At 38.9% G+C, this 22714-nt stretch overlaps 1 protein-coding gene across 3 annotated transcripts in view; it reads right to left on the bottom strand.

Annotated features, from left to right (window-relative positions):
* Positions 1 to 5487: 5487 nt before the first annotated feature.
* The window catches only part of RASSF8 (Ras association domain family member 8), a 96176-nt gene continuing 78949 nt past the window's right edge, over positions 5488 to 22714 (bottom strand). For all 3 annotated transcript variants that reach the window (XM_032473213.1, XM_032473212.1, XM_032473214.1), the window contains 3 exons: positions 12407 to 13296; positions 10243 to 10387; positions 5488 to 9603 (listed from right to left, as the gene is read on the bottom strand). In XM_032473213.1, the coding sequence (XP_032329104.1) occupies positions 9482 to 9603; positions 10243 to 10387; positions 12407 to 13296 (1157 nt within the window). In that variant the 3' untranslated portion in view covers positions 5488 to 9481. The remainder of the gene's footprint in view (positions 9604 to 10242; positions 10388 to 12406; positions 13297 to 22714) is intronic.

Raw genomic sequence — 22714 nt, forward strand, 5'->3', positions numbered from 1 at the left:
GTGCCCCGGCTCCTGCCCTTGGCCCTCTCTGGGCGCACTCCAGGGCCTCTCCAACATCGACGTGCCTACGCATAACGCGGGATCTCACTGAAGTGCAAATTCTAACTCATGACGTCTGGAGTGGAGCTGGACACTCTCCATTTCTAAACAGTTCTGGTGACCCCGAGGCTGCCGGTCCTCTGACCATACTGAATAACACATATGCATACTTCTCCCGGAGAAAACTCACCTCTTCTTTATTTAAAAATGTATTTTTATTTTATTTTATGTATTTTTTGCAGAGCGGGGTCAGGGTTCTCGCCAGCATTTCTAACTGTTGTCTCAGTGTGGATAGTTTCTGTATGTCCATCTTCAGCTTTGTTTCCTTCTCAAGCTTCAGGCCTGCATATTTAAATGCTGTCTGGATATGTCAGTGCAGACTCTACCAGCATCTCAACGGGACAAGTACAAAACCTGACTGACCACCCTCTAAATAGCTCCTTCCCCGGAGGACCCCACCCCTGTGAAGGATACAACAGAGTGGTAGGTGTTCAAAACCACGCCCACCAGCTCCTCAGTGCCCTAAACAGACCTGAAAAATTTGCCAAATGTTTTGTTGATTTGGAAGAATCAAGGATATGACCAGGAGACAAGAGCAAGTGAAAAAAAAAAAGTGAAAATCTGGTTTGGAAGCATTCTCTCTCTTACTTGTTTGTGTCATAAAAGGAGAAACAGTCCAGGGAACAAGAGATTTATGGTTAGATATGAACTGGTTCCCATCAAACAGGTTTTCAAGAATTTGCCTATACACAGCATTGTAAATCAACTATACTTCAATAAAGTTTTTTTAAATAAAAAAAAAATAAAAGGTGTAAGACCCCCCTCCCCCAACCTTCAAAAAAATTTGCCTAAACTTCCATCTGGTTGCTTCATTTGAAGTTCCATTTACCACACTGCAGAGGGAAGCCCTCGCAAAGTATTTGCTTAGCGAGGACCATGTGAAGGGTTGATCTGTTTTCTCTAAATCTTGTTAAGTTTATTTGGTGTCAGAGCTCTTGGCAAGAGGAATAGGGTCAAATAGCGATAGTAATAGAGCGATTCCAGTGGTTTACTTGAGACTCATACCGGAGAGTTTGTAAACATGGCATTCAGTGAGATGAAAGGTTTTTATTTGGCTGCTATGGTATGTGTTATGATCTAAATATTTCACACACACGTGCGGTTAACTTTTTGTGTCAACTTGACTGGACCTTAAGCCAGATGTCAGGATTTGGAATTTTTGCTGTGCCATCATTTGGGTGATTCGTCCATGTCTGTCCTTGCCCTGCAGAGTCTAAGAACTGCCATTTAGGGCCATCTGGGGTATTTCGTGGGCTGTATCAGACATTACTCAGGGAAAAATGGTGACACAGGGTGAAGAGTTGTCAATGCTATTTATCGGAGGAGAATTTGGAGGGGATGGAAGATCAGGACAGTTTTCACAGGAGATATTCAAGCAGGTCCATTGCAACCGCCTCCCACAGGGTTTCCCCAGTACGAGTCTCTTCCCACTGTGGCCCCCCGCTGCAGCCTTGCCACAGTAAGTCCTCAAAAAAGCAAATCTATTCGTAAGGCTCCTTTGACCTTGTTTGGCTCTCTACTGTCTAATTGATGAAACTCAGAGTCCTTCACAGTACGGCCCCAACTCCTACCGCTCTCTCGCCATCTTACCCCAACTCAGCATCCTCTCTGCTTTTCCACGACCTCCCAAATGTCCATATTGGGAGCCTCTGAAACCTCTCCTGTGAGTCCATGGACCCAAGTTACAGAGCCCTCCCATAAACATGGACTGTAACATTGATCAGTATATGGTAGAGGACCTGATAATGGCTTTTTTCTTTGTCTGTTTTAAGATCTTGAATTGAAAAATACACACCTTTAGGTTATAAAGCTGCATTAAATCCAGAGGGGATGTTTAGCAGAATAAAACCTCTTTAGATCTAAGGGTTTTTCCTTTAGCCACTATTCTGGAAAAGATCAGGTCTGAGTCTATTCATAGAAGGACACTTTATCTATGAATTTAATTTTAATTTGGGAAGGATTAAGGTTAGTTCAATTCAAGTTGTTAACACTTTGAAATATCTTCCCCCTTGACTTTATGAGATTTGAGAGGACTGATAAGAGTGAGGAATTGGGAGAAGGGGTTACTGGCTTAGAGCCAGGAAAAGGCCTGTCCATTCTGAGTCATTGCTTGGAAACAGAAAGCTGGCCTCCTTAGGCCCCTCGACACCCGGACCCTGCTCGCAGGAGCCAGCTGTGGGCTGCATGGCCCCGGTACCGCGCCTTCAGTTCCCCTAGCATGTTTTAGGTCTTTACTCCAAGCTCACCTTTTAAGAGAGGACCAACTTCTCAGGCCACCTACATAAAACTGCAATCTTTTTTCAGCTTTTGGCACTTCCTATTGCTCTTTGCTGCTGTATTTTTTTTTCTCCTTCGATCTCATCAGAATCAAAAATATTCTCTATTTTACTTCTTTGTTCCTCTGTCTTCTCTAGAATATAAGCTCCATGTGGGGAGGGATTTCGATCTTTTTTGTTCACTGCTGTATCTCCAGCATTCAATAAATATGCCTGAGTGAAAACCTATTAGCTCTTCAAGAGCTTAATCTACCTCCTCCAGGGAGCCTGTCCTGATTTCCCCACTCACCTTCTCTGTGCTCCTGCAGCGCCCTGCCCTCAAGTTAACCTCGTTATTGACTTGACGTTAAAGCTCACATCTTCCTTCTGGGATTTATTACTTTCAGAGTGTTTAGAGATGATCTTTTGATAAATTAAAATTCTGCACATACATCCAAAAACTCAATTACACACATACAAGTTAGGAAAGATTTCACTAACAGCAGAAAATGTGAAAAAGACAGGATTTTAGTGAACTATCAGCTCAGTGATTCAATAATGAGACGAGGTTCACAAAAAACTAACCAACCAAGCACCCTCCCACAGACCCAGTTTAGTTTTAGGCTGCATGACAAACAATGAATCAAATTCCTTCATGTTAACCTGGTCAAGTCGTGAGTGGAGTTTTGTGATCGGTCCTGGCTGCCCCATTCAGGTGTGGTCTACAGCACACTCAGGAGAGCGGAGACTGGAAATGATACGATTTAAAAGAACTGGGAATAGTTAGCCCGGGAAAGATGGGGCAAAAGAGATGCCTTCCGAAGTCCTATCATATTGGTGAAAATTGTCTTCTGTGTGGTCTCAAGGAAAGTTGGAAATTACAAGGAAATCTATTTTGGCTCAAAAAAAGGGAGACCTTTTCAGCCTGTCGAGGTGGCCCGGGTTGGTCAGGTCCTTGAGGGTTCTGATGCAGGCTGGGTTTGGTGGGGATGACGTGGAAGTGGGTCATGGCAGTAGCTCAGGGATTGCCACACTCCCGCCCTCTTGGCTGAGTGGTGGCTCCTGGTGTGCCCTGACGGTCCCTGCTCCCTCCAGCCTCCTTCTGTGTGCCCCTCATGGCCGCACAGCATCCTTGCTGTGTTCTTTGCTCAAAGTGTCTATGATTTGCTTCATTCTTTAAAAATGTCATTTGTTACTCAGTATCCCAATTCCTTTACCTAATTTTCATGCTGCCAGCAATTGTTTAAGTATCGGCTTGGCATGAACAGAGATGAGTTTGTATTGTCCATCATCATCCTCTCTTCACTCCCTTCCATTCTGGACTGGAGTCAGACCTTTCTATCATCTTGGACACATACTCATGGCAGATGAATGGAAGTGGCTGATACAGAGCACAAAGTCAAGTATAATGCTGGAGAAATAGGATTCCAACTCACCAGATGAAGAGAGGCTGGGATGACTAATTTCAGTGCTGCAAAGAAACCCCAAACCATGTGCCATTCTTGCAGGCAAGACCACAGGGGCTGCCCACACGGGGGAGGCTCATTTGAAGACCCACCTCTCAAATACATATTATCTGTGCCTTTATTCTTTCCCTTCCGAACCTCCTGTCCCAATCTTTTGCCTCCCAGCACACAGAACAGAGTGCCTTGGACTACTCATTCTTGAGAGGCCCACAGCAGTTTCCACTGGTCATGTAAGGCCACAGAGAGCTGTCAATCACCTGGGGTTTCTCAGATTCTTTTATTCCTCCCACCACTACGTACACATCAGAAGCTTTTGCTTCTGTCTACTTTGGATGTCTATAACCTGTATGGTTCTCCTCTTCTCCTGGTGCATAGTAGGTGCTCAATAAAAATTTGTTACTGAATAAAGCCTAACAGCTTCTTTTAGTTCAAGTTACCGTCACCTCTGGCCTGGACTCCTGCAGACCTCATAATGGTCCTTCTTGCCTCAGTCTTGGCCCTTCTTCAGCTGCCAGCTCCACGATGCCAGCCAGAAGGATCTTCCAAATCTGCTAATCTGATCACTTCGTTTCCATGCTTAAAACTACTCCACAGCCCTAAGGATAAAAACCAAACTCAAATGTGGCAACCAAGGCCCTTCACGATTGGTGCCCACTTTCTCTTAGCCCTCCCAACACTTTCATCTTTCTTCTAGTCTCTGCAGGTAGCCCTCCCCAGTCATTCCCCTTCTCCAGGGCTTGCCAACACCCTGGGCTGGGGTGAAGGCCTCCTGGTGTTTCCTTTAATGATGGTCATTAGACTGTAACCTCCTTGAGGTGCAAAGCAAATCCTAACTTCAGTGTCTGGCCAACAATGGAGGCTCACAGAATGTCTGCAGAAAGTACGAACGTGCCCAGCGTGTTTATGTGTGTTTTCTAGAACTCCCTTGGTCTTTCCCAAGGGAGGCAGCACAGCCATGTGGAGTGGGCTGCAGGTGAGGCAGACAGGATGGAAACTGGAATTCTAAGAGTCCCCCAAACTCGGACATAGAATAATTTACATTTTGAATTATTGTTTCTCATTTGATTTGTTTTTATAACATGTAACATTCATATGTATAATTTCACGAGCAAGATCTAACTTCTACTTATAAAAAAATATAATTTATATACTTCCACATTACTTTCCCATTAAAAAGTGGTGAAAATGTAGAAGCTGGGCATTGTAAAGCTTAGTGTGTGGCTTTATCATGGAATACAGGGAAGTACCTTGGGATCAGAAAGGTCTAAATTCAAGTGCCCCATGAGCTGCTTATCAGGTGTGTGACCTGGGAGAAGTTCCGATGGTGGGATGTGCCTGGCAGGTGGGAGGCACTGAATTGTTCCTTCTTTTCCTCTTACTAGTGGTTTTACAGAGATCTGGGAACACAGAGCTTCAATAATAAATAATTTTTTTCTTCTACTTTTGAAATAAAAGGGAGGCATATTCGTTTCTTAACTCAGTTTCCCTTGGATGAAGCAGCTGCCTTGGTAACAACAGAAAATTCTTTACTTATATAATAATTAACATGGTTTTTAGAAAAATGTAATTCGATGTCACTGATAATGCAGATCTTTTCTCTTAGGCATCTTTTAAAGGAAACAAAACTATGCTTAAAAATATTAAATACATAAGAAACAAACCAGCAATTGTAATGCCCCAGTGAATCCTGAAAATTTATTATTTGGGAGAATATCAGATATTGATCCTTTGTTTTACAGCTCTTGATAATAATCAGAAAATACACATTTTGAAATAAAAGTCAAAAGCAAAGAATAATTACATATGATACAGATTACAGATATTTTATTTGAACATAAGCAAAGCAGTACTAAAAGCATATTTATGTGTCCACAACTAGTGAACGTGGCAATTTTCTGTTTAAAGCTGCAGCAACTCATATCCTTTTCGGGTCAATAAAGAAAGACAGATTGAGAAATATATTTAGGGCTATCACCATGTCTGGCTGTAAACCTATTTTTTTTACTCTTTCCCCTCCCCCCATATATATATATGTATATACTTTATTGCCTTTATATTTCTGCTGGTTTAATATAATTAGTATACTAAATAGTTATCTGCATTTATTTGGTTTCTAAAAATATATAAAATGCATTGGAATAGAGCTCCTGCAGCTTTCAAGCAGTCACGGTCCTGGCATCGAAAGCTTATTCTGGAAATGTCAAGCAGCAACACTGAATAAATAGTGATTGTTTTGTCTCCTCCATACAGCTGATGGCCTTCACCCAAAACTTAAAAATACTGTAGCAAATAGTATAAACATGCAACTTAAAAAAAAAAAACTGACATAATATAAAAGTAATACTTAAGAGCTAAATTTGAATACAATACAGACTAATAAAGACAGCGTTAGGCAGAGGAGGGATGTGAAGACAGCACTGTTATTTACATATAAATTAAGGCCCAATATTTCAAAGGCAATTCACACAGGGAACCGTCCATCTGACCATGCCCTTTGCACACCTGAAATCAAGAGTTTCTGCCTTTTCTATATTATTTCCTCAAATCCATTATTATAGTTCTAATTTGGAAAGATGTTCGCAGAAATGGTTTTAAATGCAGTTTCTCTTCTCTAAAGGCCACTTTGCTCTTATTCACAAAGAAAGTTTTCTTTTAACGCAGGTACAAAATGCATTTATGTTCTGGAAGCAAATGCTTCTTCGTTCTTCTTAAACACTGTTAAAATTCACATTTCGCTTCGTAAGTTTTGTATTTTTACTCTTTTAGTCTTATTTGAGCACTAGTTTATGATTAATTTGAACTATAGAAACTGATGACTATCTCAGTTATGGCTGAAGGAATTAAATGGGTTAACTCCTATTAACACCAACCAAAGTCTCACATATAAATTCCCTGTGCATCAGGGAAAAAAAACCAAAAAGCTAACAAACCAAAATATCCCATAAGAGCAACAAAAGAACGGAGGCAACCCACCACGTATCATTCTCTGAGGATGACAAACACTCAGAAGGGTCAGTTTACCTATGCTATTTCTCATTATTCCTTGGTAAGAAAAAAATATCTTCTAATGTATTTAATAAATACTTGTAGAAAATCACAGTAAAACAACTTGCAGTGTAATAACAGTTAAAAAAAAAAAAAACCCTTGAAATCGAATTTAGTATTTAGAATCCAAATATTCCCCCAGATGCAAAATTTTCTATTTGATATTTTGGTAGACCATTGCCCACTTCCCCCTCTGAAATGTATCCAAAGGTGTGGCCCTTAACCTAACTCACTTGTGTTCACAATAGATAAAAATGATCAGAAATAGACTAAGATATTTTTAAGATGTTCTAGGGAAATGAGTCTTCTTTATTTTAGAAAAAGACTTAGAAAAGATTTCTTAGAGATGTGCTTCCAGAAGTAACAGAATTGATTAAAAAGTACAACTGCTCATTGCAGTAATCAAATTCACATTTATATACTCCTCTCATCTAGAAACAGTATTTCTGTCTGCAATGAGGTCTGTGAAGATTATCTGGCAGCTTGAAAATTCAAACGAAGTTGTCAGAATCCTGCCAGTCCTTCTGTAAAGTTATTAGGTTAATGCTGACAATAATTTACAACAATTAAGTTGGATACTGACTTTGTGTTTTTTTATGGCATGCCAAGGCATCTTTGCAATTAAAAATTGCGAAGTTTAATATGTCTTCAGTTTAACATTTTGATTTAAATAGAATGTGATCCATCTATAAAAATGTTTTTCTTTGTGAATAAGATCTCAATTTCTCTGAACAACAGTAACAAAATGACCCAGTATAGAATGGAACCCTTTAAAAATAAGGCATATATTGGGCATACATAGACCATCATTGTCACAAAATCTACAAATTATTTTGATTTTTTAATTCTCCGAATTTTTAAATACATGTAGATATGAAATAATTATTATAAATTTACAGCAAATGTGTATAGGTTGTGGTTACTAGGTAAGAATCGTTTATTTCTCAAGTTATTTGCAAAACAGTATAATGGCAAGGTCAACTTGGTAACTCCAGGAACCCAAAGAAAATATGTTTAGTTGAGGTCTGCCATTTAGCTGGACTAGAAAAGGCAACTCTGCATTATTACTTTCAGTTCTCTAGAAGCTTCTATATATTTTCATAGCCATTCTTAATATTTTTCATTGGAAACCTAAATATAGCAGCATTCTCAGCATTCATTAAACCAAAAATAAGTCAAATGTATTTAAGTTGCCCTCATGCATACGATATAACTTACATCTTTTTATTGTTACCATGGCATCAATAGACTAATCCATTTTTACTTTGTTGCATGTAAATAATACAATGTGTTTCCTGCAGAATTAAAAACTACTTTAAATTTCAGATTAAAGTCTTAATTATATAGTACCAAATTTTGATCAGAGGGAATGTAAAAATGGCTAAGAAGTATCTGACCACATCCATCCAGACAGTCTTGTGAATCTCAGTTAAGTCAGTACTCATGGGAGGGGTGTGGACTCATTTTTGGTTTTATAATATATGTACAAATGGAGATTAATGTCCTGTAAAAAGTTGAGCTGAAAATTAATGAAAACAAACACTGAATTTATTTTCTTGGTAAAAAGTACCTAACTCCAATCTGCTTTCTATTTAAGTGATTGGAGAAACAACAGTCCACAGTGTGCACAGTAAACGATGTGCCAGCAATGACTTATCCATGGTGCTCACACCAACAGACCGTGCATATAAAGGAGGTTATTTTAAAAATAGGTCACTTGAAGCAACCTTCCTGAAGATACCCTCAGACATCTAATTTATGTATTATGGCAACTCTGAGGACCCACCAGATTAAAATAATAAGGCAAGGCAGAAACAAAACACATAATGTGTCAGAAACCCCATGCCTGTTCGGATAGATATTCAACAATTACATTTTTGTTCAACAGTGTCCGAAGCACTGCAAACCTTTTAAACATGTAATTTACCTCATGAAAACATTTCTGTTCTTGTATGTGGTCCTTCATACACTGGAAATATTGTAAAGAAAAGACTGAACTCCAGACTACAAAGAAAAGCTGAATTACTTCAGCTACGTGAGCCATGGTTAGGACGGGTTCACGATACAAGTGCGAGCCAGTTCTTCTGGGGTTAATTCCGACGGCGGAGCATCTCTGACCCTCGCTAGCGCGGCGTATGGAGTCTGGCCACATGCACACAAGGTCACAGTCACACACTGTGTAATGTACTTCAGTCACAGGATAAGCATTAATAACAAATATTAAAACATCAACATTCACTCATTAATTGATTACATGGAATAAATAAACTAAGCCAGTCACATATTTCTCGTCACTCTTAAGTCACGGTTTTATTTATGTATACACACAGCATAATACTTCCCTAATGCTCTCAGAACGCTACAAATAAAAATGAAGGCTTTGCATTACAGCTGCTGGACAAAAACGTCAACACTGTTGATGTGCGAAAACACAGTTTCTTTGTTCTTTAGCATCAGTGCACAGGGTATGGCTCCAAGTGGTATGTGGTTTAGGACAGAAAAAAGATACGGTGGCTTGTGAAATATATCCTCTGTTCATCATTGGCACAAATCAAAGAAGGAAGTTTTAGTGTCCTTGGTACCTTTACTGGGTCTCTCCCCTGAAGACAGATAATGTTATACATAAATGCCTTCAGGATTAAAACCAGACGAGACGGGGTTCTGCAGAATGCGAAGATTACTGGGGAGCTGCCGCGAGGAGCCAGGCCGCTTTAGGGACCCAGACTGGAATGGTGCCTCTAAACAGGAAACAAAGAAAGTCAGCGGATGTTCCTAGTAACCTGGAGTACTCAGCAATATTAAAAATCTGAATTTTTCCTGCCCTCCAGAACCAATAACATATAGTAAGGACTGCAACCCGCCGCAGGTCCTGTGTGACGGGAGATGCTACTCTGCTTGAGCCCCTCAGGACAGAACAGGTTTTGGTGATTTGAACAGTTCACGAACTTTTATTAAGGTGAGCATTTTGCTTCTCTTTCTGGGCTGTTCAGACTATACGCAGCCCCAGACTTAGAAGTGTCCTTTAAATATCAGCACAAATTGAGAACAAAGACTTTAGGAGAGGAAGAAGGGGCATTAGGAACAAGGAGAAACTAAAACAATTAATTAACAGACCTTGATTCTCATTTGTTTCAGGAAAAAGCTTGTAAAAGAAGCAGTTTAAACCTAATGATAAGACATTTGGTGATGCTCATCTAAGTACATAAGTAACCTAAATATTATTGATTTGCCTCACAAACAGGAAATAAATCAAAAAAATTAAGTGGCTCAAGAATTAGCTTTGAATGGTAGGATCACACTTTAACTGAATGCAAGCAGTTTATTAAAAGTTAACAGTGAGAATGAAACTTAAAAAAAAGCGACTTCTCACGTCTTACCCCTTTCTACGTCTACATGCGAGGCCTCCACCTCAGTGGGCTCCGCAGGCAAGACGGTGACTTTCGTCCCCGTCTGCTGGATGAACTGCTGCAGGTTGACTTGCCGCAGCTCCTTAGTCAGCTGCTCCAACTCTTGTTCTTTGTCCTGGATGGAAGTTAAAAAGGTTTTTTAAATTCGAGGATTCACTATTGGCGACATCCATCCTGGTGACAGTCCGCCCGCGACAGTTAAACGTACTTAACAGACCTGGTTTATATCGGTATCATGGGCTGAAGAGGTCACCTTCACACTGTGACATGGGCCAAGAAAGAGGCGAATAAAGGACAACAACCTTCAGTCTGTCTATAAACGTGATGCCTTCCTCTGTAAAGAATACACTCTGCGCCTGATACATCTATAAACTTCCATGAATGAAATACTGGATTCCATCCACCTGGTGTTTACAGCAATCTTGTTGAGCTGTTCACGGGTAAACTTCCCTATAATCGACTTAACTGACCGCAAAATTAATAGTCATTTGGTCCATGAGAATCAGAGTCCTTGCTTTCTTAAAACTGTCTAAGTTTTCATGGAATCCGTTATTTGGATTTGTCTTACAGCATGAGGGACGCGAGGTTCCCACTACGAGGTTCTTACGTCCTGGACAAGGCAGGTCTGAGAACTAAGTGCTCTGAAGTCAGGAGATCAAGTTTGGATGCCAGAAAGCTCAGAAAGGAGAGGCTTTCTACCATTCAAATGGATTTTCTGCTCTCTCTCTCTCCTCTAGGGCACTAAGAAAAAGTGGCGAGGCCCCACCCAGGCTGGCTGTGTCCGGATTTGTTAAGGGGAGGGAAGAGAAGCAGAAAGGAGTGCTTGTTTCCTCTGCTCTGAGTGTAGAGGGTACTTGGAGGTATGTTAGTAGTTTGATTATTAGAGAATTTTCAATAGGTAGTGGGGTTTACTAGCAGTGACTGTTGTTACTGTTTCCTGTAATGTCAAGGCAATACAGTTTCCAAATGTACCCCTTTTTAAGTGTCAAAATGAATCCAAATAGTAAAATACTGACACATCAGAGGCTAACAACCATCTATTGCACGAGAAATTCCCGACTTTCCAAATTTTGGTGGTAGGTCTACCTCTCACTATAGTTAGTGGCAGAGAGAGGATCACATCGGCTCTTCCTGGAACCTCAGCGCTCCCTGTTGTGGGGCTGTTCATATTCTGAAGCAGCTCCTCTCGAACTCCAGTGAGCACAGGGACTGTTTGGAGATCTGGTCACTATACAGATTCTGAATTTCTAACAGGTGCAGTGCCCTGAAGCTTCATAGATCACTCTCTGATCCATGATCACACAGCTTCCAAGCCAGTGCTGTCCAATACAGTAGCCACTAGACACACGTGCTACTGAGCACTTGAAATGTGGCCAGATGTGACTAAAAACAGAAATGTAAGTGTATTTAATATTTTAAAACAGCTTTATTGAATATTATTTAATTTTAATTAAAGTAGCCAGATTATAAGCAACTATGTGTCCTTTTCACTTCAGCTGTGACAGGCTGACACCTCTTTGCAACTTTCATAATATCACCACACTGTCTTTTCAAGAATGATATCCAAGAAGCAGAAGTTGAGTGATCGGGGTCTAAGTGCGGAATACAAATGTTCTTGTATGTGAACTAGAGATGGGGACAAATCAGGAACCTGCCCCTCTCCTCAGGAAAGCAAGGGAGAGGGGAGGGGGGAGGGGGGAGGGGGGCTCTCTCAGGAGAGAAGACCTGATTCACAAGCACACACAACCCTTGGTAAACTAACCCTTGGTAATCTCTTTCAGCTCTGGTTTCCCATCTCTGAAAGGAGATGGTCAGATTCACTATCTCATCACTAGTGTCCATTCCAGCTCTGAGGTTCACGTCTCCTGTATCCAATTACCTAAAGCCACAACGGCCACAGTAAGGAAGCTTCTTCCCTGGAGAAGGACCCAGGTGGCCTCAGCTCTCGTCTTTGTTTTGGTAAAACATTTTAGCTTTGTCATAAGTCACAGAAATTCTAAGAAATTTAAAAACCAAGGAAGGCTTCCAACTTAAGATGTAAGAGAAAACGAGCAATTGTTAAAGGAGATGTCAAAATGTATTAATTCTTTTAAAATAGACGAAACTTTTTTTTTTTTGGTAAGAGTGTTCTTACCTGTAATCGCTTGGTGGCCTGTCCCAGAGATCTTTCCACAGCTTTAATGCCGTTCTCCAGCCTCAGACTCTGCTGGCCTTGAATGTCAATTTCCCCTCTGACTTTTCCGATCTTCCCTTTAACCTCTTCTTCGTTAACTTGTGCCTCTTCCACCTCCCGCTGCAATTTTTCTGCCTCAAGACCGCTTTCCATAGTCTGGATTTGAGCCAAATAGTCCTTCAATTTGCTCTCACATTCTGTTATTTTCTGTCTTATTTCTTGAAGTTGATCTTTCAGCTGTTTTTCATTTTCCTGCTCAATCTGTAGTTCATTTTCCCAAAATTCTTCCTCCTCGATTTCTACGTCGTTTCTTTTGATCTTTTGCTCCAGACGGACGATTTCCTCTTCAAGGTTAGAGTTATACTTCTGCTCCCAAAATCGTATTTCTATTTCGTTTGATTCTAGCTCTTTCTCGATGGATTGGAGCTTCTCTGTCTGCAAACGGATCAGCTTCTTTAACTCATCTGCTGTTGTTTTGCAGTTATTCAGCACCTTTTGCTTAAATTCCGTTTCTTTACCTTTTCCGAAAATGTCCATTAATCCTTTGGCGCCTCCTGTAAATGTTAGTGATTTCCTTTTAGGTTCTCTTCTTTTGATTGTTTTGTCAATCTGAGGCCTCAGCTTGGCTAAGGGGGGCAAGCTCTGCCTGTATAAAGTTCTTTCCGGAATCCGAGCCACACTGTCTGACGTGGGCCGCTCACTGAGCGAAGGCCCTGTTCGGCGTAAGATCAGCTGCACGTCACTGGCATACTGCCCCCACTTGTTTAGGGATATGATAGGATTTTCATGAGGTGCTAAGTGTCTCTCAGTATCTCTCCATTTTTCTATAAGTGTGTACCTTCCAGTTCGACCTAGAAAAAAAGATAAGAATAAATTATTAAAATGGGATATGCAATAGCTAAAATAATACCTCCAAAGAGAGGACACTGTTTGATGACTGTGTCTTCTTAATTAGCATCAAAGTCCAGTCCATGATACCTTCAAAACTTTCACTTGAAGATACTGAATTCCTTATGATATGTAACACATAAAACTATGGGACGTCAATTGCAGACTTGCTTAGAAACTCAGCAATACACTTTAAACCTCAGTGAGCTTATCCTACACTCTCATCAAATGTCCGAATGCCTACACCTTGCTTGGCGCAAGACTTCCAGCTGAAACTAAGAGGGCACTAGAGTGTCCTATTGGAAGCCAGGAGGGCTTGGTCCCCGGAACTGGGCAGAACTTCAGAACTGGAGCACACTGCCATCAGGTGAACCCCTGGCTTTCTCTGCACATCAGGACCTGGGAAGGTTAGAGCCCCCATTTCTCCACCTGAAGGGAGTCCTGGAGCCAGTGGAGAGCCTGCCACTCGGTTAACAGGTACTGAACTGTCTTCCTTTGACTGTACCTTCCTGCACACGTGCGGCAAATGAAAATCACCACAAACCTTCAAAGTAATTTCATATAAAAAGAGGGGCCTGAAGAGGAGCCTTGTTCAGTTTTGATAATAGCTTCAACGAGTCTTCTTAAAAATTTTTAAATGCAAAAATATTATTATTAAAAAACAAAAACAGAGTAAAATTACGTTTATATAAAAATACACTGAATCTAACAGTAATTATGAAAGACAGTTTCGGAAGACAATATAATGTCATTAGCTTGAACACACTTCCTAAGTCAGATGGACTATATTAATTTCGTTAGAAGTGTCCATTAGACACCTGAAACTAATATGATGTTGTATGTCAGTTGTATCTCAATTTTAAAAAGTGTCCATTAGTGGTTAATATTATTACAAAGGAAAAAACCCAACCCTGCCATCTAGCAATGATAATACTGCATACACAGCTACAGATTTATCTTCCCTGTCTTCTTTTTTAACTCATGAGGTTCTATGAGGTAATATGTCCTCAATTACTGGGTCAATAAATGTAAATCTAGATACGTCCATATGAACACCCACATATGCAATTCGTAAGGAGCAGGTGAAGAATGATATTGCTCTAAGCATATGTGTATGGTCTCCTTTAAGGAAACCTGAATCTTGGATGCAGCTGAAAAGTTGAATCTTTGAAGGCAAACAGACCAGACTTTAAAGCTCTGGAAAGTAACTTACTGGGTAAGTAGTACAACTTCACTTCTGCAGCGAGGACGTGGCAGCACCTCAGAGGGCCTGAGAGTCGGAGTCAGGTGTAATGAGTACCTTCCACACTGCCAGGCCCATGGCAGGTACTCAATACACGGCAGCCAATATTCACTTAAAACATTGTTATTCACATGACAAAAGGGCTGACCGGAGACCTCCTTTAAACAGTGATGTGATATGAGAGCAATCTGACTAAAAGAATCCTTAAGTGACTTTCTGCATCCCCTAACTATGTAAAGCTGGACAGAGTGGAAAGAATGAAGGCATCTTTTCTCTCTGGAGTCAGAAGGCCTCTCTTCAAATCTGGCTTTGCCACATATTTACATGACTTTCACAAATTATTAAATCTCCTTCAGCTCCAGTCTCCTCATCTATAGGATGAGAGTAGCAAGAGTCAAGTGAGATGTAAAGTATGAAAATGTTTGTAACATTGCAAAGTGCTGTACAAGGATTACTTGTATTATTACCAAAATACTTCCCCTGAGCAAAACAAGGGAATGAGAAGCCTTATCAGCATGTTGGATTTGCCTTCTTGGAATTAAAAAAAAAAGTTTCTAATGATTTTCAGGGTAAAAATTATTGTAATTACCCCAAGAAAAACCACACAACAAATCTGCAAGGTTAAAACTTGCTCTCTGGGTATGCACCGCTCCAAAGAGCCCAGCCGCTGTGGGCGTGGCCCTGGCCCTGCTGCCTGTCAGCTACCTCTAGGACCCCCCCTGCTCCCCGGCCCCTGTGTCCTCATCAGGTACATGAGGAGTCAGACCAGATCAGCAGAGCTCTCTCCATCCTACCAGGCCAACGAAGCATCTTTAAAAAGAAAACTGAATCATTACATTATATGAACTAAATTATACATTTTAAGGACTCTAATTTAGTCATAATTAAATATAAAGCCGGTTTTTCCAATGCTTAATGGTACTGCTGCTCTGTGAGGATGTCTTGGTTAGATTATTTGGAATTGCTTTTACTGCCAGTTTTTCCTTTCTGTTAAATAATGTGTATTTAGTGCGATTAGGCAAAAAAGAAAAAAAATTCCATCTAGCAATATAAAAAAGCTTTTTAAAAAATGTAAATGAATCAATACTTTGATATTATAATAGAAATTGGATTTTAGGTACTTTATGTGAGAGTTAAGTCCCACAATCACTGTTTTTAATGCCCACACTTGGCAGGGCCTACACATCCTATATATTTCATTAGATTCCAATTCTTCCTGCAAAACTCTTTTTAATGCAGTTTATTAAATGGATACATTTAGTTCCACCTTACATACTATCTTGGTGTAGCCCAAAAACTAATAAAAAGGAATTATCTACCCATCTATCTTTCTTTCTATCTGTCTGTCTGTCTATCTATCTATCTATGGCATCTGTAGTTTAAACTGTTTCGGCTACCTAGGCCTGTATGCCACAATAGGTAATGGTAAATAAAATACTGACTTTACTTTTGAATAGCTGAAGCAACTGAGTGTAACCCCAAGAACTGATAACTTTCTATAATGAGGAAAATCACATAATGAGATTTTAGTGCATTAGTGGAATCTCATTGGATAACTGACATGAAATAAAAGGAAAATGGATAACAGATTACTTTCGCCTAGCTTAAAGCAGAATATGTGATTATGAATTAATATGAAGTTTTGGGAAATATGTACCAAAACTCAAAAAAATTAAATGAGTCACTCAGAAATATAATGCCCTTATTTCAGCCATTTAAAAAAATTGCAACCATTTCTTAAAATCTTAGGAAATTTCTCTTTGGAGCCAAAAAATAAAATCATGATTTAAAAGTGTCACATCTTGTTACTTATTCAATGAATATATATACTGAACAAATACTTGTTAGAAATAATGTCAGGTCCTGGGAATATATATTCTATTAAACTCCCTGATCATCAACTCTCTTCAGAAATTTTAGTTTTAACGGATATTTGATTTTTTCTTCAGTATCAAATCCTCCTTACCACAAAAATGAATACTGTAGGTTATTTAAAAGAATGTGACGTGGCATTCTCTTATGCATTTAATGCTAACATATCCTCCTGTTTCTGGACATACTGGAAGTGAGTGATGCCAGCCAACACCTGACTTATTCTTTATCTGTGGTGAAAAATCTATCCTACCCCACTCAGTTTTTTTGATAACAGATACTTTTGGTCTCTCTGATCTATAAACATTTTGAAATCTTATGCAAAATCTAGTGAACATAACTAATCTTTTCCATAATGGTGGAGAATTCTTACAATAAACATTGATCTCTGTAACAGAACTTATACTGTACAATTTTATAGTCTATTAAATGCTTCTGATGCTTATATATGTATATATAGATGTATTTTACATATAATACATATAAACTACATAGGATATATATAATCTTAACTGGGTGAGTTCAGCAGTACAGGTATTACGATCCTCAGCTTACCAGTGAAGAAACCAAAGCTTAAAAATTTAAAGCAATTTCTCAATGATATGCAACAACTATCTGGCAAATTTAACCATGAGTTTTTTTTATAAGTCTTGAGTGTAGCTATTAAGATAGCTCTTACCATAGAGGATTTATCTTATGATGACAGTGATATAAGAATATCTTCGAGTATAACCTGTCAGCTAGCTGCAAATTCAACCCCCAGTGAAATCATTCACAGTGTATTTTCCCGGTGTATGGATGAGAGTATCACATAATCACAGAATTACTACATATTAATTCAGGATTTACTTAGGATTCCATTATTAATTTACTGCTATTAAAATAATGAAAACATTTATTGATTTCATAATGGTTAACATTTAATATGCCTACTATTTGCTAGGCTTTGTGCTGATTACTTTACATAAATACTATTAACCAAAACAGTAGCTAACACATCACTATAAATTACTGAGACTTGGGGGACTGTTTGCTAATGCCGCAGAATGTCACCCATCCTGACTGACGCATGCTGTGAATTACATGTACTCACACTCATCTTTTATGGATGTGGAAAATAGAGAAGTTACTTAGAAATATGGATGATTACACTACACTACTGTTAGAAGTATCAAAATTGTAAAAGATGACCCTGGCTATAAAAAAGCAGTATATTTTACTACTAAGGATATTTATCTCTTGCTTCAATGTAATTCAGTCAGTAACTGTATTTTCTAACAGTTGTCCATGGAGATTCTAGGGAGTGTAACTAACATAGTGCAACAGTAATTAAAGGCAGGGTTCCTGAAACAGACTACTGGTTTGCATCCCAGGACCCTCCCTACCAGCTGCAGGAGCTTGGGCACGTTATTTAACATCTCTGTGCCTCAGTCTGATCGTGTCCACAACAGGGATCACAACAGTGCCTTCCTCATACGACTGTCATGAGGATTAATGATGTGGAAAATTTAACTCATCATCCAGTAAATGAAAAATGAGACTTTAAAACTATGAAGCATTACGGAGAGTGAAATCTTATTTTTAAAGCTTATCTGTAAGTGCATAAAAAGCATTGTTTGATGTGTCTCCTTCTAGGAAGCAGGATCATGAATGACTCTTCCCTTTTTTGTGTTTTGCTAAATTTCAAAATAGTCTACAATGAATAGTATTACTTTGTAAACAGATAAAAAAACCAGTTTGTAAATTTCTATAATTGGTAATTTATATATGAAATTAAGAGTTAAATGTGACAATATAATATATATTCTTTTCTTCATCTTCTAAAGGATCATATAATCTTAGAGATGGATGGGACGTTAGGTGGTTACTTAGTTCAGCCTGTAATTCACAAGAATTAAAAAAAACTGATTCATTTATGCACAAGTATGTACTGACTGTCTACTACATGCTAGACATAGCCGTAAACTATGAAAATAAGCAATAACAAAACAGTGGCAGGCAATAGAGAACACACAAATGAATGAATGCATGTCTACAGTCCATTATCCAGCAGCTTTAAGGACAGACATGCTAAAAAATCAGAACTTTTTGGATTATAGAAAGGTAATATACTGCTAACCCCTCGGGTCCATGATCACACACATTGAAGACTCTAAAGTAAAATGTATCAAAGGTCACACCAATCTGGAATAAATATAAATTAAAAGCAGTCTCACATCAAACCAGACCAGTTTTTACTACCAAATGAATTCAAGCCATGTCAGGTGTGGCTAACAAATTACGATAAACTTTAGGCTTTCAGAATTTGTTAGGTTTCAAAATGTGGATAATGGATTGTGGCCTATATGTAGTATGTTGGGGTGGGGAGTAAGCACAACAGAGAATGACAGAGATGGGGAGTATGTGAGCGTGTGTGCAGGTGTGTGCGCACATGTGCGTGGCCGGGCGGTCAGGAAGGGGCCCTGCGAGGACATCAGGAGAGTGAAGTTTGAAGACACCTGGGGGCACAGCATTCTCAGCAGAGAGAAGAACAGATGCACAAATGTCTCTGATACGTGGAAGAGGAAAACAATCAAAGGTGAGTGGTAAGAAGGGAGGTGGCGGGTAAATCAGGGATTCGTTGAGGGCCCTGAAGACCATTTCTTATGGACTTTGAAATTTTCTGAGTCTGGAAATCACCAACGGGTTCTGAGCAGAAGAGGAATATGATACATATTTTAAAAGTATTACTTTATAAGAAATCTGTTGAGAATAGGCTGGAGGGGACCAGGATGATGCAGGGAAAAGAGCTGAAAGGTCACTGCAAAAATCTAAGTGAGAAATGGTGGCTCACATCAAGGTGGTAACAGTGGTTGTGGAGAGAAGCAGATTCCGGATACATATGATGGGACTACAGGTAGGACTTGTTGATGGATTAGTTGTAAGGTATTAGAGCAAGAAATGAATCAAAGATCACATAAAGGTTAGATCTAGTCAATTAAAAGAGTTCTCATCTGTTTAGATGAGAAGGAGGAAATCTGAGGATGGGCACAAAGCTTGGGTTTTGACATGTTAAGTCTGAGATACCAATCAGTCATCCAGAACTGTGCTGTTTACTACAATAGCCATTAGCCACTAGCCACATTTAAACTTCAATTAAAAATTCATTTCCTCAGTTATACTAGTCACATTTCAAGCACACAATAGTTACATGTGGCTAGGGGCCACCATACTGGACAGTACAGATATATATATATATATAACATTATCATCCTTGTAGAAGGTTCTATTGGGCAGCACTGTTCTAGAAACTAGGCTTTGAGTTTATTTTTATTTATTTTAATTTAATGAATTTATTTTAATTTACTTCTTTAATTTTAATTTAATTTTTTAAAAATTGAAGTATAGTTAATTTACAAAGTTGTATTAGTTTTAGATGTACAGCAAAGTGATTCAGTTATATATATATTTATATTTATATTTATTTATATTTCTTTTTCAGGTTCTCTTCCTTTATAGGTTAATACAAGTTATTGAGTATAGTCCCCATGTGCTATATAGTAGGTCCTTGTTATTTATCTATTTCATATATGGTAGTGTATATATGTTAATCCCAAAGTCCCAATTTACCCCTCCTCCACCCTGTTTCCCTTTGGTAACCATAAATTTGTTTCTATGTCTATGAATCTATTTCTGTTTTGTAAATTTGTATAATTTTTTTTTAGATTTCACATATAAGTGATATCATATGACATTTATCTTTCTCTGTCTGACTTACTTCACTTCATATGATAATCTCTAGGTCTATCCATGTTGCTGCAAATGGCATTATTCCATTCTTTTTTATGGCTGAGTAATATTTCTCTCTCTATATATATTTGTGTGTGTGTGTATGTATATATATATATATATATATATATATATATATATATATATACACCACATTTTTTTCCCCAGTCATCTGGCCATGGACATTTAGGTTGTTTCCACGTCTTGCCTATTGTAAACAGTGCTGCTATAAACATTGGGGTGCATGTATCTTTTCAAACTAGAGTGTTCTCTGGATATATATATATCCAGGAGTGGGGTTGCTGGATTATATGGTAGGTCTATTTGTAGTTTTTTAAGGAACCTCCATACCGCCCTCCGCAGTGGCTGCACCACAGTATATTCCCACCAACAGTGTAGGAGGTTCCTTTCTCTCCACACCGTCTCCAGCATTTATTATTTGTAGACTTTTTGATGATGGCCATTCTGACCAGTGTGAGGTGATACCTCACTGTAGTTTTGATTTGAATTTCTCTGATAATCAGCAATATTGAGCATCTATTCATGTGCCTGTTGGTCATCTGGATGTCTTCTTTGGAGAAATGCCTATTTAAATCATATGCCCATTTCTGGACTGGGTTGTTTGTATTTTTGATATTAAGCTGTAAAACCGAGTACCAACTTTAGGCAAAGCAATGGTATAAGAAAGATAAACAAGCAGGATCCTTCCTTTGAAGGGACTTCCAGAGAAGAGAAAGAAGTAGTAACAAAGACTAAAACTAGAGCTAAGTATAAAATTTGAAAACTGCTTTTGTTGGGGCCAACTCTATGAAACTTGGCTTCTTAGAACAGTCCACGCCACCTTGGGCCCTGGTCCCAATCAATCTGTTTCTATTAAATGCTACCTCTGGCCCCAGTTGAAAATGACATGAGGACAAGATTACAAGAAGTGGGAACAGAGAACAACTGAATCTTTAGCACTTTAAATGGCACCAGGCAACAAAGTAGTGTGAATCAGGAAACTTTCCTTCAGCCTCCTTGATTTCTTCCTCTTCTTCTTTCCCTCTCTAATCTTTTGTTAGCTGTACTTAAAGGTCTAAGCTACTTTGAGGGCAGAAATACATTCTTTTCATATTTCTGGTATGTGATAGTGTAAAAACAAATGCATTTTCTCAACTATAACTTGAGACAGATGAATGGTTGAAGGCTTTCTGTTCCATGTACAGATTTGAAAAGCAGTGTGAACTCTGAAATAATGGCATTTCTGGGACAGTTGATGGGAAAAACAAGTTCGAATATTTAACACTGGGAAGGTTTCAGAAGGCCCAGAGTGAATTAGTGCCCAAGCACGATGCACCCCTGCTGGGCGGTTGAACCTCTTCAAGCCACTTAAGTGTGTCAATCGTGGTTTCACTTTTAGTTACTGTCTCTTATAATTAGAGAATGTGTTCTATTTCTAACACCGAAATATAACGTGTCAAGGCAGACAAAGATCAGAGTGGAAGGGATTTCCCTCTATACTGTTAGACACATTCAAAATCCTTTGTCAAATTATGGTCTATCTTTAGCTCTTTTCTAATTTAATTTTATTGATCCATAACACTGTGTCAGAAAATGTTAGCTGTCACGTATATTTGCAGATTGCCAATTTGTGTACACGTTTTTATATCCTGATGGTTTCCTGAAAGCAATTTTAGCTATTCAGAAAAACTCAATAATCCCTAATCAAGAACAAGCATACACAGTGCCCTCCCATGAGGTAAATACATGGATTTAGAACCCAAGAAGCTATTGTATAGGTAGGTGGCTTCACTATAAACTGTTTAGAAACATCTGCAGTTTTGCTCAGTTAGTCCACACTGCGCTATTAGCATAACTAAGCTTTTACTGTGCTAAGCCACAGAAATTCTGCAGTTCTCTGTTACAGCAGCAATTTCCCCTAATTAATAAACCCTCTGTTATTTCTTATAGGAGAAGGTAAAAATACTATAGAAATTTCACTGAGTGTTTAGACTGAATATCAAGAATTCTCATGACAAGGTAGATAAATATTTCGGTCTGTAGCAGAAGCACACTGAATTTGATGCTGAGAAAACCTCATGGTGCAACAGACGTGAGAATCTACAGTCCTCAGCTGGTTGCCAGCTGAATCATCTCTCGAGTGAATTCTGAATTCACTGAAGTATTTATGATTCAGAAAAAGAGCTGTTTAGCTAGGTTTGGAGAAATATCATAAAGCATCTATATTCAAGTTGTCAACTTTTCAAAACAGTTCTGGGCTGAGTTAGTGAGAAAGCAAAAATGAAGGGATGTAGGTTCAGTTAAAACTTCTTTTTCACTTATTCACAAACAAGTACGCTCTTCAGTCCAAATGGATAAACACACACCCAGTACATCTGGGCAGTTTCCCCTTGAAATTCCGTGTAGAGAGAATGTGGTTCTCATAGAGCTTACTGTACCTTTCAACTTCCTTGACTTTTCTAAAAACTATTCACTGCTGTTGTTTTTAACCACTGCCC

Source organism: Camelus ferus, chromosome 34 (genome assembly GCF_009834535.1).
Source record: "Camelus ferus isolate YT-003-E chromosome 34, BCGSAC_Cfer_1.0, whole genome shotgun sequence".
In the NCBI taxonomy this organism is placed as follows: domain Eukaryota; kingdom Metazoa; phylum Chordata; class Mammalia; order Artiodactyla; family Camelidae; genus Camelus; species Camelus ferus.